General features: G+C 38.6%; 1 protein-coding gene across 2 annotated transcripts in view; it reads right to left on the bottom strand.

Annotated features, from left to right (window-relative positions):
- LOC136714928 (xenotropic and polytropic retrovirus receptor 1 homolog) overlaps positions 1-15,972 on the bottom strand; it is a 155,716-nt gene extending 139,744 nt beyond the window's left edge. For both annotated transcript variants that reach the window (XM_066692559.1, XM_066692560.1), the window contains exon 1: positions 15,580-15,972. In XM_066692559.1, the coding sequence (XP_066548656.1) occupies positions 15,580-15,648 (69 nt within the window). In that variant the 5' untranslated portion in view covers positions 15,649-15,972. The remainder of the gene's footprint in view (positions 1-15,579) is intronic.
- Positions 15,973-16,155: the final 183 nt, after the last annotated feature.

The raw sequence follows: 16,155 nt of genomic DNA, 5'->3' as shown, positions 1-16,155 counted from the left end.
CTAACTAATGCCCTTCTGTGTCTATCTCATTTGAAAATATGGTGGTTCCCGGACAAACTGAGTTAGAAAGCAGTCATTTACCATCTCAACCATTTATATATTTCTGCTTCTGTAGTCCCAACTGGGCTTTCCCAGTCTATGTTTGGGAAATTGAAATCCCCCATTATAACATCCACATCCTTGGTACATGCAGTCCTGATTACATTGTAAAATGCAACATTTCTGAATATCTGAGTTAGTCTCCCACTCCTACCACTAACCCTCCAGATCTTTTATTCAAAAGTTTAACCCACAAAGATTCTGTTTCATTAGCAGGATCTAATTTGAGTTCTTCTGCCTCAATGTCATTTCTGATATATAATGCTACCCCACCACCTCTTCGATTCCTAAACTATTTGTACCCTTTCAACTTGTATTCATCCCCATCATTTTCTGTAAACCATGTTTTTGTCACTCCTAACAACATCAAATTCACACGCCAGCACTGTGGCTTCTAGGAATTACACCATGCCTGATATTTCCTATTTAAAAGGTGCTTCTAGTTTGCTTTGCACATCAAGAATTCTTCATTAACGAGATCCATCAAGATAAATAATGTCAAAGATTGTGTTTCTGTAGATCAAATCAATAGTTATTTTAGTTTATATCCCAAGCACCAGAGGGATGGACAGACACTAGTAAAATACAGGCAAAATACAGCCAAAATATAATAAATCTGCTAATACTGATGTAGTATACACAGACTTCCGTGACAAACAGATTAATGAAAGACAATAAAGGTCCAGTTGTTCTTTAATAACTGAGCGTAAAAGACAAATGTGACATTGTATTCACCAAGACTATAGAGTCACTGTCCAGTATGACAATGCTATAAGAGATTTCTTCTACACAGTGCAGCAGAGTCCTGAAGACCGACAGCTTAATCAAAATGTAATAAAGAAACGTAGGCAGCTTGGAGAGAGGCATACCAGAAACCGCTGTTGCTCTTGTGTAGGAGCTGGTCAGTAGACGTGACTGGCCTGACTGATCAGCATTAAAATGCTGGGAATGTGTTTTGACAGTTTACTCTTCCATTACATTAGCTGAATTGGCTTGCCCTACCCCCACCAACACAGCGTTCAACAATTACAGATAACAAGAAAACCTGAACCTGTAGTGGATTTGGAGGCTAGTGTGAGTCTAGTGCAAAAGGGTTCCTTCAGAGAGAGTCAGTGGACAGGGCTCAGATCTGCATGCAGACTTCAGAAGAGCCTGCTCGCCTGCTGCATACACCCCACAGTCAGTGCAGTCACCACAGACTGGTGACACATTGGTGGAAATGCAGCAAATCCCTGGCTGTGATGTTATAAAAAAACCATCCCCGTCAGAAATCGCATGCCAGAATGTCTTGACGTAAACGTAAGGGAGAAAGTGTGTAAAATAAGATATCTGAAAATGGTTCTGACAAAAGGAAACAAAAAATGTTTTATTCATATAAGACATTGTCAGCAACCGCAAGCTTGAGTGTTTGGATGAGGTTAAATGGCCACTGGGTCATTAGATGGTAGTTCAGTCCAACAATGAGAGGAATCTATGGGTTTTTGTATCAATTTGTCATTTGGACTCAATTCAGATCTGGTTCAGTTAAGATTATACAGGGAATTTAAACCTGTTACAATTTAGTGGATAAGTTAGTTATTATTGTAAAAGTAGGCCTATATGTTCTATAAAATCAACATATTTTAAAGGGGTCATGAACTGCCTTTTTTTTTTTTTTGTATTGTTCTCCGAGGTCCACTTATAATGTTATCAAGATTTTTACATCAAAAAAAGTAATAGGCTATTTTCTGTCCTGTTTTGACCCCCCTCATCGGAACACACCATTTGAATAGGCATGGTGGATTGTAGACTGGGAAGTAAATGCCCACTGGTATGATTGGCTAACAGTTTTACATATTTAAAAAGATTTCAACTCCCCGTCAGTATACGTGTGGAATTGTTTTGAAAATTTCCGATGTTGAGAAATGGCAGCCGGTGAAATTCAGCCAAACATGTTTGATCCAGAGTCTGATCCCGAATCAGAAGACAACGAACCTGCACCTCAAATGGCATTGATACTACAGCCTGCGACAGCGTGGTAAATAATCATCTATATTTATATTCATACTTTATGTATTTGTGAGGTAGTTAGCCTATTACATTATATTAGAGTTTAGCCGAAGACGCTACAGAAAGCGGTTTGTGTCATTATGTTGTTAACATTTATGCATATTACACGTTTTATATTTCATTGGTTGTTGCATATAAAGTTTAGATACTAGGCATTAATACAGTTATATCTGACAAAGGATAATTCGCGCTGCTTCATGTAAACGAAGTATAAATGAATGTACCATCGTTTGTCAAGCTGTCGTTCTTATATTCATCGCCCATCATTTTCATTAAAGTAAAAAACTTGTTGTCTTCGGAGCCATCTTTATCGTTTGGTTTCTGCATAGAACTGCGTTTGCCTCTCTTGTTATTTACCTACTATATGTGTTATTCTGTGGGCGGGGCTAAGCAGGCAGTAATGTAGAAGCAGGCGTTGATCTTCTGTGGAGGCGGGGTTTAGACAAACTATTACGTAATAAAGTGGCACATTCCAAATCCTGTCGTTTTTGCAGATTGGCTTCAATGTAAGCTGTTTTTAGACTAACGATAAAGTTTTGAGTTCTGAAACTTACAGGATGTTTTTATAGTACAATTACCTCTTATATGTCAAAAAATGAAGGGAATTTTGATTTCTCAGTTCATGACCCCTTTAATACACTGAAGACAGACAAAAAAAAAAAAAAAAAAGCAAATATTGCTTCTGGTGGGAAATCTTAGCACATCTCAGCATGGATTTTCATGCCCTGATCCTGCGCTGTGATTCCTTCAGTAAAATCACAATATGCAGCATAAAACTATTATTTGACAGTTGCATATATTTTTCTCGGAGGGGTAAGAACTGACCCCGAGAGAGGCAATTGACATTTAAAACTGAACCACAGTTCCAAGAGTTAGTGCCGATTAAACAGCACTGTGGCCAAAACAAGGGAAACGGAATCACCTGGCGAAAGATAAGAATCTTCCTTATAGCCGTGCTTTCAAGGTCTGTGTGTTGATTTCAAAAGCATGCCAACCGTTTTGAATTCAAATACTAATTGTCACTTGATCGTGTGATTAGAATAACCTGACATCTAATACACAAGGAAATCAAAGCACTTACTATCACTAGGACACAATTGCTTAGCTCCAAGTGAAACCAATCTGAATAAATGGAATAATCATTTTGTGCAGGACTAAATCACAATAACACCAAGATTTCCTGAAGCTAATGGCATTCACATTGATTCACAGACTAATCATGTCCCTTTAACATGGTTCCACTCTCCTTAAAATGTATTTCTGTTGCTCAAAATGATTTTTCATCAAATACTTCGAGACCACCACATTTAGTCAAATATGTCTATTATGTTTAGGTGTCCATCAGGGGAAAAAATTAACTTTTTTGGCCACTAGCCACTGTGTCTGGTAAAAGGAAAAAAAACTTACCAGCCACAGGCAAACATCACCAAAAATGCATGAGGGTGCGTAAATGTATGGTGAACATGTTAAAACATGGCATTTATTCAGGTAATTAATCAATCACCATAACAAAAGCTAATTGCACACCTGTATAGACTAGACCTAGGGAAATCCAAATCCAAATTAACATGTATATATACTAAACGAAAATACACAAATTCACCCGTTTTCTCATTGGAAATAGTTGAATTTCAAAATATCACTCTCCTGGTCACAAAAGCAAAATTTGTGGGGAATAATAGCGATTTTCTATACTACCCAGGAACAAAAATTGTGTTACATAGCATTATGTCACCGCTCTGGTCTTTGACCTCAGAAAACACAAAGAGGGGGTCCTAGAAGTGGTAGCCCAAAACATATTCCCCTAATTGTACAGATTTCAATGTCTGTCCTTTAACCACAGCTAATGTTCCACATGTGGTTTATCAGATTCGGTGATACATCACCACATCAATGTCGGTTAAGGTAGCTGTATGGAAATATGCAGCTACAGCAGGTACTTTAAGACAAGAATCACAGGATAGTGCGTTTAATTCTTTGCAGTGCTTGTCATGATTAAAAGCATATTATTATGTGACTGTGGTCACATGCCTTTAAAGAGCTTTCCTCTGCTGATAGTGCTGATGCATCAATTCCTGCTCAATTTATTCCATCTTAGCAAACAGAAAATGATTTATTCCAGGAGACTATCAACATTTAATTATTTCAAGTCTGTCCACACTGCTTCAGGTGCCCCCTGTCTCAAGTCAGCTCAAGCCACTGGTATTGTATAGTTTTCCACAGCCTGAACCCGTGTTTAATAACCCTGGTAGAAATCTTGACAGGATCCTGTAGGATCCTACAAGATCATTTAGGATCCTGTGCAGGGGCCAGTTACACAAAAGGTCTTAAATGTTTTTAATGTCTTAAGACTTAAATTTAAGCCCAAAATAAATAGGCCTGTTGCACAAAAAAAACTTAGTATCAGTTTGGTCTTAAATTGAAGTAATTTTTTAAGCCTACCCTACACCAGGCTTAAATGGGAAAAAGGCATCTCTTGCTATAGAAACTGACATGAAACCAACATGGTAGCACATATGCCTAGTAATTTTTTTTTTTTTTTTATATGAAAGGGCATAAATACAAAGTAATGGAAGTTTAACTAATAATAGTTGCAACTAATTTGACACTGAAATGTTTAATTTAATTAATAAAAACTGTATTAATACTTTAGGTGAACTATTACAAATCTATTATCTAGTATCTATTATAAAGAATGACAACTGTATTTACAACCAACAACTCTTAATAAATTACAATAATACTTTCTCCTTCCCCATTTAACTCGAATCTTGCCATTTTTAACTTTAACATTTTGATTTCTAGATCAAGTTTTTCCATTTACAAACAAAAGATTTCCCTTCTGTAGTTCCAACAATTCAATGTAAAGGTCCTATCTTTGAACCCAGTTTTATTTTTATTTTTTTGTTTGAATGGGGCCGACATCTTCAGAATCTGCAATTAAAGTAAATGTCCTGTTGTTATGTAGTCGGTAAAACAGCTGTAAAATAAGCAATATATATTAATAATTGTAACTATACAAACAGGCATATGTTAAAATGCGTATTTGTATTAAACACCACTCCAAAACAATACACATATTATGTGATGCATTTATATATTTTTTAATATAACAAGTGTTTCAACTATTATATCAGATGATGCACAGTGAGGTTTGCAGAAGCTGTCACAGTAACTAGAGGGTTAGAAATGTACTGAGCAAAAGCAGGAACTGTTCACCCCCTTAACGTGCTTATTAAACATAGCGAGTGTTTGTGAACAATGACGTGAAACTAAGTGCTTTTAAAAACTAATTTAAAAATACATTTACAGTGCGCAATTTACATTTACAATGGCATTTGCGTTTTGTGTTATTTCATTCAAGGCTTTATTTTTGTCAGCATGGACCAGAGTCAGGAGAAGTCGAGAGGATTTGGTGTTGAAATGCTTCACTTCGGCCTTCAGTCTGTGTCAAGACTAGGGACAGTGATGTGTTCTCACAGGGCAGAAGTAATGCCTCCTATCCTGCAAAGGATTTGGGATTTCTGTGACTCTGGTGGATTCAGTAGTCATTTCAGTTTGTTAACCATATTGTACAGCCCATACAGAAGTGATAGAGATTAAACAAAATACAAAGAACATATTGAACTGTAAAGAGATGTGAAGAAAGGGATCAGGAAAGCAAAGAGGGAAATAGAAAGAAACATAGCTATTGGAGCTAAACCTAATGCAAAGATCGTTTTTAAAAACTACAACAGCAAGAGGTCAATAAAGGAGGAAGTTAAACAGCTAAAGGGCAAAAATGTAAGTATCTTGGAAAATAAACAAGATGTGGGAAATGTTCTTAACGAGTATTTCATAGAGGTTTTTACAAAAGAAAAAACGGATAACATGCCACAGGTTAACAATCAGTCCAGTCAAACTCTAAGAGAGATCAGGATAAATGAGGAGGAGGTACTAAAGGGACTAGCAGACTTCAGAAATCAGGGAAATTATTTATAGGCCACTAACTGAAATATTCCAAATGACACTTGGAACAGGGGATGTGCCAACTGACTGGAAGACAGCAAATGTCATACCAATCCACAAGAAAGGGGACAAAACTGAACCAAGAAATTACAGACCAATCAGTCTCACCTGCATTACTTGTAAAACAGAAAGACAGAAAATAGAGGAGCATCTTAATGAAAACCATATTCTTGGAAATAGTCAACATGGTTTTAGACGAGGCAGATCATGTCTTACTAATCTTTTAGAGTTCTTTGCTCATCCAACTGCAGCTATAGATCACATCAAACCACAGAAGCGTTTCCAGAGCTGCAGGGACACACAGACCCTGGGACACAAATGGAAATTGGGCTTCAAGGCATTCAAGACAGAAAACAGTAGACACTTCTTCACACAGAGTTGTCAAAATCTGAACAAACTCCCCAGTGATTTGGGGACATTCAAAAACAGACTGGATATGATCCTTGGAACACTTAGTTATTAATGGACACCAAACGAGCACGATGGGGCTAATGGCCTCCTCTCATTTGTAAACTCCCTTATGTTCTTATGAACAAGAGAGAATGACATTAGTTTAGTACAGGGGGCAAAACATTATAAATTGGTTAATAATGGACTGCCCACAGACTTCTGCAACAGACTAATGGAAGACAATGGGAGGTCAATTTTTTTTCTTTAATATAAGATCCTAGGAGACCAATGTGACTGTGTATTCATCAGCATGGTAAGACTGTAGTCACAGGGTAGAGGCAAGGCCTACCAGCCAACATCCATTCCAATGGAAGACTAAATGTACATATATGTAGGCTAAACCCTTCAAAACGGTTTAAGAACATGGAAAGGTGGATGTAAAAAACAGGATATGCAAATCAACAAGATCATTACATACAGTGAGGGAAAAAAGTATTTGATCCCCTGCTGATTTTGTATGTTTGCCCACTGACAAAGAAATGATCAGTCTATAATTTTAATGGTAGGTGTATTTTAACAGTGAGAGACAGAATAACAACAAAAAAATCCAGAAAAACGCATTTCAAAAAAGTTATAAATTGATTTGCATGTTAATGAGGGAAATAAGTATTTGACCCCTTCGACTTAGTACTTGGTGGCAAAACCCTTGTTGGCAATCACAGAGGTCAGACGTTTCTTGTAGTTGGCCACCAGGTTTGCACACATCTCAGGAGGGATTTTGTCCCATGCCTCTTTGCAGATCCTCTCCAAGTCATTAAGGTTTCGAGGCTGACGTTTGGCAACTCGAACCTTCAGCTCCCTCCACAGATTTTCTATGGGATTAAGGTCTGGAGACTGGCTAGGCCACTCCAGGACCTTAATGTGCTTCTTCTTGAGCCACTCCTTTGTTGCCTTGGCTGTGTGTTTTGGGTCATTGTCATGCTGGAATACCCATCCACGACCCATTTTCAATGCCCTGGCTGAGGGAAGGAGATTTGATGGTACATGGCCCCGTCCATCGTCCCTTTGATGCGGTGCAGTTGTCCTGTCCCCTTAGCAGAAAAACACCCCCAAAGCATAATGTTTCCACCTCCATGTTTGACGGTGGGGATGGTGTTCTTGGGGTCATAGGCAGCATTCCTCCTCCTCCAAACACGGTGAGTTGAGTTGATGCCAAAGAGCTCGATTTTGGTCTCATCTGACCACAACATTTTCACCCAGTTCTCCTCTGAATCATTCAGATGTTGGCAAACTTCAGACTGGCCTGTACATGTGCTTTCTTGAGCAGGGGGACCTTGCGGGCACTGCAGGATTTCAGTCCTTCACAGCGTAGTGTGTTACCAATTGTTTTCTTGGTGACTATGGTCCCAGCTGCCTTGAGATCATTAACAAGATCCTCCCGTGTAGTTCTGGGCTGATTCCTCACCGTTCTCATGATCATTGAAACTCCACGAGGTGAGATCTTGCATGGAGCCCCAGACCGAGGGAGACTAACAGTTATTTTGTGTTTCTTCCATTTGCGAATAATCGCACCAACTGTTGTCACCTTCTCACCAAGCTGCTTGGCGATGGTCTTGTAGCCCATTCCAGCCTTGTGTAGGTCTACAATCTTGTCCCTGACTTCCTTGGACAGCTCTTTGGTCTTGGTCATGGTGGAGAGTTTGGAATCTGATTGATTGATTGCTTCTGTGGACAGGTGTCTTTTATACAGGTAACGAGCTGAGATTAGGAGCACTCCCTTTAGGAGAGTGCTCCTAATCTCAGCTCGTTACCTGTATAAAAGACACCTGGGAGCCAGAAATCTTGCTGATTGATAGGGGATCAAATACTTATTTCCCTCATTAACATGCAAATCAATTTATAACTTTTTTGAAATGCGTTTTTCTGCATTTTTTTGCTGTTATTCTGTCTCTCACTGTTAAAATACACCTACCATTAAAATTATAGACTGATCATTTCTTTGTCAGTGGGCAAACGTACAAAATCAACAGGGGATCAAATACTTTTTTCCCTCACTGTACCAAGGTTGTTGGCTAACTCTGTCAGATTTTGTTAAACAAATTCACTTGGGGGTTTTCAGGTATGCGGAGTTGAAAAATGCTAGTCATATATATATATAGAAGCGCCAGGTATATATTATTTTCTTTCCTTTTTCTTTATTTTTTAAATTTCCCCTTCAACCTGACCAAAGATCGATCTAAACTGCAAAAGGGACCTTGACAAGAAAAAGATGCAATCATGGTAGCACCTTGTTCAGTTCATAAGGAAAGAGGGCTTTCAAGAATAAAATACAAAAACATTGATAGGTTTTATCCTGTAGAGGATGCAGGTCCTACACGTCCACAATCCATTATCTGCAAGTCCACAATTCGAAAAGCTCTGAAAACCAAAGGTGTGTGGTGTCAGTAGAATCATGGTCACGTTCGTGTAGCGCAGATCTGCAGAATTCCAGCGATACCATAGAACACGACCCAAGAGTTTTGAGAGTGCAATGACTTCCTCTAAAATAAATACAAATATTTGGTCAAAAAGAGAGTATTTGATAAAAACTGTTATGTTATCTAGGGTATAATGTTACTGTTATTTTTATAATCATTAGTAAAAATAAATACATAAATAGTAGCTTCTTTTTTTTTTTTTACCATTAACGTTACAGTGTTGTTATACTGTAATATCAATGCCTAGTATGTATTAAATTACTGTGTGGCACAACCACTTAAAGTCTAATGGCAATTGATTAACCGATCAAATATTTTAAATCAACTGACAGCCCTAATTATACATATATACATTTGTGTGTGTTATTGTAATTAAATGTATGGTTTGTATTATTATTATTAGTATTATTATTATTAGTTGCAAACTGTACGTTATCCAAAACTGAGATAATTTCACTTTTGCCATCTTAAAAAAAAAAAAAAAAAAAAAAAACTTGAACAGACTAATCAAGACTAACTTACCAGTATACAACATAATATTTATAAATATAAATGTATAACTTTTTATGTAATTACTAGGCAAACACAGTAAAATCAAAACACTAGAAGATCTGTGAAAAAGAGCAACCCCATGTATAAGATACACGACTATGATTTGAGGAAAACGAAGTGGGAGTTAAGAAATACGAGACTGAAAGGAATACATGTATTTAATGTTTATTTAATTAATGGCTTTTGGCAGTTTACCACAGTTTTATGTGTACGTGACAGTAGCCGTAAACAGTGAGAAAACTGGCGCTTCTGTGGATCTCTTCTCCTGTCCAATTCCTGTCTGCTGTTCAAGGTTCCCAGTCATGTTGTAAATGTTCTCTTGTGACTCCTTCTTGCTCTCTGACTGGATACTTGTCCTGGGCGATTTCATAAGATTTTGGGAAAACAAGACTCTGCTCTACTGCATAAAATCGGATGAAATCGCAAGTAATTGGATTTCTTGCGATTTCACTGTGAAATTTAGAAGAAACTTCAAGGAAATCGTGGGCTGCATTCGGATTGCATGCAATCAGATGTCATGGAAATCAGTAAACTTTGTTTCTGGCTAGATCTAGTGTCATAGCTGAGAGGGCACGCTTCCAGTGGGGTTATAAACTTGCATGTGAAACATAACTTTCTTGACACTTTTTTCTTTCTTTTTTTTTTTTAAACAATGACTAGTATTTTTTAATGCAACATACTGGGAAATACCCAGGGAATATTTTTTTGCTAAATCTAAGGGGGTCAAGCAACCAAATGTCCCTTTTATGGTTGAGTTGGCATGGCACGACCCACCTTTATTTAATGTAATTAATTATATTTTGATGTTTTGGGTGTTTGTCAGTGGGTTACAAGTAGACCTTTAAATCAGTCGGCACTGTGTACACTCCTGGAATTTGTTTTGTGGGCCTGCTGCATTCAACTGTAAACCAAATCACAATGCCCTTACCAGACTTCCGTTCAGACACAATCTTACCATATCAGCAACCTAATAATCCGAATTGCAAAACACTACTGTAGCTTCTCCATTTTTAACACGTGAATGGAGGTTTTTATTCCCCCCTCCCCCACCCCCAAAAAAGCTGATTGCATTTTCTTTTACTACAGTCATCTACATGCAGGCACTCACCTCTTTATTATATATATAATTTCAGACCTCTTTTCTTATTATCATGACATTAAATGATTTGTAAATCAGGAGGCCATACAAATTGAACATGCATATTGGACTGTCAATGTTTAAACTGTTGTTTTTAATACAGTATTGCTCTTTGTACCTGGGCAGGTTCATCTGTGTGTGTGTGTGTGCGTTCTTAAGCCATTCTAAAGAGAAAGCAAGATCAAAATAACAGTTTTCCCAGCTTTCCAAAAAGCCAAAAGCAGTTTGGAATCTAATACAAGGGGAACCATGATAGTTGGTGGGGGGTACCGATAACAATGAGACAAAGCTTTTTGAAACAAAGGTTCCCACTAGAAATGGGTGTAACATAGAGGATATAGAGAGACAGACAGGGTAAAATGCAGTTCAACTCAACTGTAGTAGCCAACACAATCAAATTGTAATGTAGGGTGTGCCATGAAAAAACTACATTCAATACCTATCAGGACAGTCCACACAGGGTAACCAACACTGAAGACATACATGAATCCTGTCAATGCTGAGGGGTTGATGAGACTAAAGTGGCGTCAAGGTGTGCTGATGATGACATCACAGACACACAACGCCTTTAACTGATTTGATAGATGGCAGTTTTGCAGGTTGAAAATGTAAATGCAGAGGCTAAAGTTTAATAATAAATGCTCATTTATGAAATGCAAACAGCTATACCAGCTATAATGTTCAATAGTAAAAAATTCATCAATTCATTATCAATAACCACTTCATCAATTACCCCCTGGATTTGAAGCCAGTGTATGATGTGTAGGAAAAAAGTAAAACATTAAACAGACCTGTAGCATTCAGTTAGAAAACAGTAAGGAAGTAGGAAGGAGAGAATGTTCAATGCATTCATGTGTGCATTCAGAGTTAGGTACACTGAACAGATAAAAAGTGTTATATTACATGTTAGTTTGTGCTGCAGGCTTTGCAGTATTATTTGGCAGGGGTGATAATAACTTCAGCATCAGCCGACTCCATTGACTCCTGTCACAGCCCCTCTAGGCCTACATGCAGTATCAGAATCAGACTTCAATATGTTTCTAATAGTCTTGTTTTTGTCTTCCTGAGCCCCCGCAGATCTGTTTGCTATTCGGAGAGTAGCAAAGAATACTAAACAGCCACACGGCAGCATGAAAGTGCTGTTATCCATTTTAAGACACAAAAAAAGCAAAAACGCTTGAAGTGTGTTTTTGAACACAAGGGCAAGCCCAAGTTTTGATATGTACAATTGTTCTTATCCACTTATTTGCTCTCTATGTCAGAATTTCCTCTCATGCTTCAAGTCATCAAAATTCTGCTACACTGTGTTTCTCAGCCGGAGAAAGGCAAAATCAAGGCGAAAAGCTGGCTGAAATGCAACTGGTGCTTAAATACTGATTTCACGCTATTCACGTAAAGACAGACTTGAGGTTGCCTCCTAGTAATTTTCAGAGCGGAGACAGTGGTAAGCCCTAGTACCACTCTACTATACTATCATGACTAAATAAAGACTTGAAAAAGGTTGCATTTAGAAAGGCCAACAGCTTCTAATCATATTCTTTGGAAAACAAAACAAAACGACACAGAAGTGTTACTGCAGCCAAGTTTGAAAAGAACAAAAACAGAAGCAAACCGACCAAGAAATCAACAAACGAAAACACATAACGGAACTCATAAATTACATGCCAGGCTCACTCTATGAGATTCGGCATTACTCAGAGGATGACAACAGTTCATTTGGCAGTCTGCAGGGCTACCGCACATTAAGTAATGTCCGTCTCCACTTCTGCCTACTTCCTCATAAACGTAAGTGAGGGAATGGGCTTCCTGATGGCTCGCAGAATAGCCCTCCAAATTGGTTGCTGATCCCATTGAAATACATTAAAAGGATGGAGGAAAAATAACTGGCTTTGTTTTTTGGGGCAATAAAACAAAAACAAGACTCAAAAAACCGAGTACATGGGCAATCTCCCATCTAAAGCTTCCCTCGTGACCAGTCTGTCAGGTGGGGGTATCTTTTCAAAAAGGGGTCAAAGACAGGGATGGTAATTGCTTTGAGCAAAATATTGCTCAGTTTTAACAACCCTATTTCTCAAGTCTTCAGAGGAAAACTATTCGACGTTTTGGGAAATGAACTAGAGACAGACCTGTGATAACATGCAGGCTGCTTTGGTAGCTGATGTTTTTCTTTCTTTCTTTCTTTCTTTCTTTCTTTTTTTTTAAAGCATCTTGGGAGGTTACTTTCCATTCAGCATTTCCATCCAGTAGTTTAACTTCAGCTCAGCACTCCAGCAATTATTTTGACTGGAACACTGCTTCTTCAGTTTCTATTTTCAGGTGCATTCGTTCACTCAATTTCAGTGAAGATATACAGCATGATATTTTCACATGGAAGATTTTTCCCACACTTATGCCCGGCCTTGAGGTAATCTAAGAGGTCTCAAGGTGTCTTTCTGGTTCTAACTCCTGCTCCCAGGCAAAGCTTCCTGCCTTAGCAAATAAAAAAAAATAAGGCCCATCACCATGCATGCATGGCAAACTTCCAAGTGCAATTCCAAGCTTTCTAGGAACCTGATAAATAAATACCATCACTGCCCACAATACAGTTTTTTACAGAGGAAAGGCACTTCAGGGTATACCTGCTGATCACCCACTAAACATTCACATTATTTTTGGCCTAAAATATGACAGTTGACTATTCTTTCCTTATAACATCTGGCTAGAAATCTGCTCCCATACTCCTGCCATTGTTAGCCGATTCAGGTCATGCAACATCTCACCCTCCAGTCACTTGGAAAACATGCTCTTCCCAGAAAACACGTAGAACGATACTGCAGATAAATACCATTGGAAGGCAGTGAAAACTAGCCAAGGCTGGCAGTTTCCATGCTTCTAATTTGAACAGACTTAAATCATCTTTCAAAATGTTGGCAACTGCACAGCTCTGAAATGCATATTAGATTGTGCATGCTCACATACCAACAATGTTGAGAACACGCTTTCCAAATAGTAAAACGGCACCAGTTTTTACCCTTTGCTAAATGAGCTGAAAATGCTCTTCATGAGGTCCAATGAAGTGCCAAAGCCCTAATGATTGTAACCACACGAAGTGCAATTGAAGGAAACCATCCTTCTGACTACCTTTCGGCAGCACTTCCACACTCGTAGCGTGCTGCAGCTGGCAGCCGAGAGAGAGTGATGTGAACCGAAAACTGGATGTTCAATATTGTGATAGCAGGCATCTGCTGCTTTGTCCATAATTTATAGAACAAAACTGAATTTGTTTAACCCACCAAAAAGCACCACACAAGTGTGCGGCTGTAGGGCGAGTGACAGGGCTGAGGCTGTACTGATAAAGAAAATGAAAAAGTGCTATGATAATTAATAAACAGGCATATATAATTATTTAACCAAAGGCATTTACGTTGATATGCTACAGAATGTTTTGAACCAGTTTTTCCACCCAGACATAATCCTTGTATATCAAGTAGGAAGGAAGCATATTAAATATAGAGAGAATTGCATGGATTCCTTTGAAACAAAGGAGATCCAGCACTAAAATCAACAACTTTCACTGACACATCTTCATTTAAGATTTAAATAATGCAAGATATTATATCGTGTATAGTCAACAAAGGCAAAGCACTTCTTCGCTGTAGTTTTCTTCAATCTTAAATGAAAGTCTACACATTTGTACGGTTATATACTACTACTATTATAATTATGATTATCATTAGTAGGCTATTACTAATATCAATTTCCAATAAATGGTAGCTTGCAACACAAAAATGTATTATAATAATCAGCCTGATCAATTTGCCTTTGAACCAAACAAAACAGGGAGGGTTATCATTACCATTATGCAGGTGCTAATATACTCACCAACAGTAAATGCTCTACACATAATGCAAAAAAATAATCTGGGTTTTATTTTTAATTATATCAGGCTCTACTGTATAATTTGATTTTTTTCCTTAAGATAAAACACCATTTTGTCTCTCTTCTTTTGATATCAAGGTAGCCAGTGTCTGGGACAACCCCTACAAAAGGCGAGAATCTGACCCGCCCGTTTTAATGACAAGTCGGACAAAGACTGTTCTGGCAATGCATCACTCAATCTCACCTCCATTAATGTGAACAGCACACTAGTCACTGAAATGAGTCCTAGGGTTGATCTCCTCTTATAATCAGCGTTTCAGATGTTGTTATTGTAATTTGTAGTAGTAGTAGTAATAATAATAATAGCAACAGTCATTGAGAATATTAACAATAACAGAAAACAGTATCAAAAGTCATAGACATTCAAAAACAAAACAAGTGCAAAGAGGTTTGCAGCATGCTTGTAATCAAGTACATCATTATGCAATACAATAAGAGCAAGTATGACATCTAAGTATGACTACCACGTTGATTTAAAAAGATGAAAACACGAATAGGCAAATGTCCAATGAATTAGCAGAGACCCAGACCATGGCCCTCAGGTCCTGGACATAATGGCCAATGCTGATAGTTATTGGTAAACTGCCTAATAACCTCTTGGCGGATATCTAACAGTATTAGTAGAAAACATATGGCAGTGCAGTGTACGATCACGAATAACAGAGCAGATATATTATTATGATCAGACATGCAGGTGGCCCCATGCACTGCAGCACCGAGACGCGCATACACGTTAGTGAGCATCAGTCTGTTTATGTCAGATAGGTAATAAACACCTGCAAGTGGTTAAACAGGTAGGCTGGCAATATCTGAAAATAAATTGCAAGTGCGTTTACGACCGTCGGAGGAATGACAGACACATCGCTGCCCTGGATGCCAACGACATTTCACGAAAAGAAACTCCACACGTTTCCTGTATCTTCTCACAAAACAAGACATCATCATTACCTCATACTGGATGTACTGTTTCCTCCACTCGGGAGTGATGTGGGCTGAAAGGTGCTCGGCGAATTTCATCTCGGACGGCTGTCCCTGTCCTCGGCTCCGTATTCCTGTGTTGTTTTTCTACGTGTTTTCGGTGTTTTATTTTTATTGTATCACTGCTTTTAGTACAAATCACCACTGTCTGCTTTCTTATCCGGGTTAATGTCGTACTCCAAGGGTTCCCTGTCCAACATATTATGACACAGGGAGGGGACAGCATATGTAACACACGCAAGAAGCCCCCCTGCGAAGCGGCTACACGGTGTGGGATCGGCCAGAGAGTAGACGCCTCGGATGACTTTCTCCCGCAGCTCTCTGACTGGCACTGAAGACAATCCCGTCCGCCATCACAGTCCGTAAACAGCGCCGTTACGTCACCGCGTACAGTCAGCAAGCACCTTGGCCCCGCCCCCACATATTGAGGACCCGAGTCGCCGGGGTTTGGGCTGAATCTGGTAGCTTTTCGCAGTAAATGTGAACCAAAATTATACCATGCAACTTGATAGAGAGCACAAAGACCAAACACCCGACTTGCTTTAC

Source organism: Amia ocellicauda, chromosome 19 (genome assembly GCF_036373705.1).
Source record: "Amia ocellicauda isolate fAmiCal2 chromosome 19, fAmiCal2.hap1, whole genome shotgun sequence".
Classification (NCBI taxonomy): Eukaryota; Metazoa; Chordata; class Actinopteri; order Amiiformes; family Amiidae; genus Amia; species Amia ocellicauda.
Note: the sequence above shows the minus strand (reverse complement) of the source record. Positions and strands in the feature narration are given on the sequence as shown.